Source organism: Morus notabilis, unplaced genomic scaffold, assembly GCF_000414095.1.
Source record: "Morus notabilis unplaced genomic scaffold, ASM41409v2 Scaffold637, whole genome shotgun sequence".
In the NCBI taxonomy this organism is placed as follows: Eukaryota; Viridiplantae; Streptophyta; class Magnoliopsida; order Rosales; family Moraceae; genus Morus; species Morus notabilis.
Genome location: NW_010362898.1, coordinates 140268 through 143940, shown reverse-complemented (window position 1 = coordinate 143940; position 3673 = coordinate 140268). Strand labels below are relative to the sequence as shown.

Sequence of the window (3673 nt, the reverse complement as noted above, 5' to 3'; positions counted from 1 at the left end):
AATATAAATGATCTAATAGTGGATATATACATTCAGGATGAATCGCCGGGCTCTATATCGCCGTATATAGAAATATTAAGGCAGTTCATTTCGCCGATTTGAGTTTAGAATTTGAGTTTTGCTACATTAAGAAGCTCTTAGAAATAATCACATCTAAATTTTTTACTATAATAAAAAGTTTTTACATAAAATTATATCTCAACTCAAATTAAAAACTCAAATTAACGAAGTGAACAAGTCTAAGTGAGACGCTTCCTTTCAGGATAAAAATCACCTATCAAGAAGCTCATTGACTATTTACGGTCAATAAAACACGAAGCACAGAGTCTTTTTTTTAACCCTAGTGTAATTAACCCTAGCAGTCCGTACGAACAGCTATTGTATGTGTCAGAACAAGTAATTGAATACGATTGGCCTCGGTAGATAGAGCTCATTCAATTGCGGAATCACCCCAACCAATCCATAAACGCTTCCCTTTTATCTCTTATAAACCACCCTTCATTTCACCACCTTTTTCAGTTTACACACCTTCTTCTTCGTCTTCTTCAGTTGCATTATAATGGAGATCATCGATATTGTTATCCTCTTCGCGGCTCTCCTCTTCCTCCGTCTATGGTGGAAACACTGGTCCGTCACCGGCGGGGGACCAAAGAATCTCCCGCCGGGCCCACCGGGCTGGCCTCTCGTCGGAAACCTAATGAAAGTCATCCTCCAGCCGCGTCCATTCATCTTCCTCATGCGCGACCTGAGGAAAAAGTACGGCCCAATCTTCACCATGCAAATGGGCCAGCGAACGCTCATCATCGTCACCAGCTCCGAGCTCATCCACGAGGCCCTGGTCCAGCGCGGCCCGGAGTTCGCCAGCCGCCCTGCCGACTCCCCGATCCGCCTCATCTTCAGCGTCGGGAAATGCGCCATCAACTCTGCCGAGTACGGCCCGCTCTGGCGGGCCCTACGGCGGAACTTCGTGACGGAGCTGATCAACCCGGCGAGAATACGGCAGTGCAGCTGGATACGAAGCTGGGCTATGGAGAACCACATGAAGCGGCTTCGAAAGGAGGCTTTGGAAAACGGCGTTGTTGAGGTCATGAGCAACTGTCGCATGACGATCTGCAGCGTCTTGATATGCCTTTGCTTCGGAGCGAAGATATCGGAGGAAAGGATCAGGCACATCGAGAGCGTGCTTAAGGACGTGATGATGATCACGACTCCGAAGCTTCCGGATTTCTTGCCGGTTTTGACGCCGCTTTTCCGGAGGCAAGTGAGGGCAGCGAAGGAGCTGAGGAGGAAGCAGTTGGAGTGTTTGGTTCCGCTGATAAGGAACCGGAGGAAGTTCATTGAGAGCGGAGGAAAAGTCGACGAGGAGATGGTGAGTCCCGTCGGAGCGGCGTACATCGATTCGCTTTTCGATCTCGAAGCGCCTGGGAGAGGGAGATTGGGAGAGGAAGAGCTCGTCACGCTTTGCTCGGAGATCATAAATGCCGGGACGGATACAAGTGCAACGGCGGCGGAGTGGGCACTGTTTCATCTTGTGACGGATCACAGCGTTCAGGAGAAGCTTTACAAGGAGATTGTGGTGACCGTTGGAAAAGACGGTGTCGTTTTGGAGAGTGATGTTGAGAAGATGGCTTATCTCGGTGCAGTGGTGAAGGAGACGTTCCGGCGGCACCCGCCGAGCCACTTCGTGTTGTCACACGCGGCGGTAAAGGACCCGAAGATCTGCGGGTTGGTGGGGGGAGGGGCGCTTCCGGGCGCCCCCCGCGGAGCCACTTCGTGTTGTCACACGCGGCGGTAAAGGACACGAAGCTCGGCGGGTACACGGTGCCTGCGGACGCCAGCGTGGAGTTCTACACGGCGTGGCTGACGGAGGATCCCGACATGTGGAAGGACCCGATGGAGTTCCGACCGGAGAGGTTCTTGGATGGCGACGGGGTCGATGTCGACGTGACGGGGACGAAGGGAGTGAGGATGGTGCCGTTTGGCGCCGGGAGGAGGATCTGCCCTGCGTGGACTTTGGGCACTTTGCATATCAACCTGCTGCTGGCCAAGATGGTTCACGCCTTCAAGTGGTTGCCGGTTCCGAACGGCCCGCCGGATCCGACCGAGACGTTTGCCTTCACGGTTGTCATGAAGAATCCTCTCAAGGCTGTTATTTTGCCTAGGATGTGAATTAGTTCGTATTGTTGATCTTGGAAATCTTGGTGATGTTTGTTATTGCTTAATCGTACGCTGTTTGATAATATCATAGGACGTACTCTCATCATCTCATGCATGCATTACTATATGTTAAATGTTATATTATTTAATATAGTGATAGGTTGCCCTAATTAATCTATGGGGTACTAGCTAATTAATGTGATATTAATGTTATACTGCTATAGTATATGTTTTTTGCTTTTGGGATCGGAGACCACCATACATGTGTGGACTGTAGAGTAGGATTATATCATGTTTCCTTTGTTACTAGAGGAAGTGTCTCTCAAATAATTTTCATGCCAAATTACCAGTACTGCCAATATATAAATAATATATAAATAAATGCTTGTTTTTTGCTTTTTTTCTTTCTTTGCTGAAAGTATGTGGACCGGGCAAGTCACGTCTAAGTTTTTGCTTTTGATTCAGCAAAACAAAAAAAAAAAAAAAAGTTTTAGGCTTTGTCAACAATCCTTCTTTTTTCCCCCCTCCATCTTCTCTTCTTATGTTAGTTCCGAATCTCCATACTGAAGAGTGGAGAGGAAGATCGTTAGAGAATTATTTCTCTGGTAAGATTTGTTTATTATTTTTTCTTCTATTTTTTAGTCTTAGTATTTTCATAATAAATACAAAAATATATGCATACAAATAGATCTCATTCTATAGTGGTGATCAGTACTTCGCACAACTTAGGCCTCGTTCACTTCGCTGATTCGAGTTTAGAATTCGAGTTGAGATGTGATTTTATGTGAAAGCTTTTTACTGTAGCAAAAAAGTTAGATATGATTGTTTGTGAGAGCTTTTTACTGTAGAAAAACTTAAATTCTAAACTCGAATCAACGAAGTGAACGAGCCTTAGAATTTACCCTGATTGTGATTCATTATTTCTTTTTTTCGTTTTGTTTTGTTTTTTGTTTTTATGTTTTTATGTTTTTTGGTAATTTCCTGTCATATATATGCAAGTACTTTTGAGTGTCAGTTCTAGCTATAAGATTTTACGCGGACAAAAAACGACATAGACAGTATATTTACTGTATCAAAGTTAAACATTTATTTCTTGTATTTTCTTTGTGGAATTACGTACATGTGCTAATAGAGTGTGCATGAAAAAGAAATACTCTATATCTTTTTGGTAGAAATAACAGTTAGATTGTCTTGTTTATTATAACCGATATTTTTATAAGAATATACGTAATTGTAATATTTATTTGAGTTGAATGAAATTTCTTTTCTTTATTAAAAAAGTAATATGATGTTTTAGCAACAAAAAAAAAAGTAGTAAAGATGATGACCAAACAACACACGTAGGTTTGAAATATTTCTCCGAATATTAATTTATTTAATGCGATCTGAGGAAAGGGAAGTAGGTGAAATAGGTAGCTTTTTAAGGACATAGATTTAGGCATTTTATGGTGCCTGGAAAGCAAGAGGCTTGGAAAGGGAAGGATAGATGTATAGTTTTTGATACTTTATTATATGT

At 43.3% G+C, this 3673-nt stretch overlaps 1 protein-coding gene across 1 annotated transcript; it reads left to right on the top strand.

Annotated features, from left to right (window-relative positions):
• The first annotated feature begins 514 nt into the window (after positions 1–514).
• LOC21396071 (cytochrome P450 77A1) lies at positions 515–2263 on the top strand. Its single transcript, XM_024168943.1, has 2 exons — positions 515–1686; positions 1767–2263. Exons 1-2 carry the CDS (start codon positions 560–562, stop codon positions 2167–2169), a joined length of 1530 nt encoding a protein of 509 aa, XP_024024711.1. The 5' UTR covers positions 515–559; the 3' UTR covers positions 2170–2263.
• The last annotated feature ends 1410 nt before the right edge of the window (positions 2264–3673 follow it).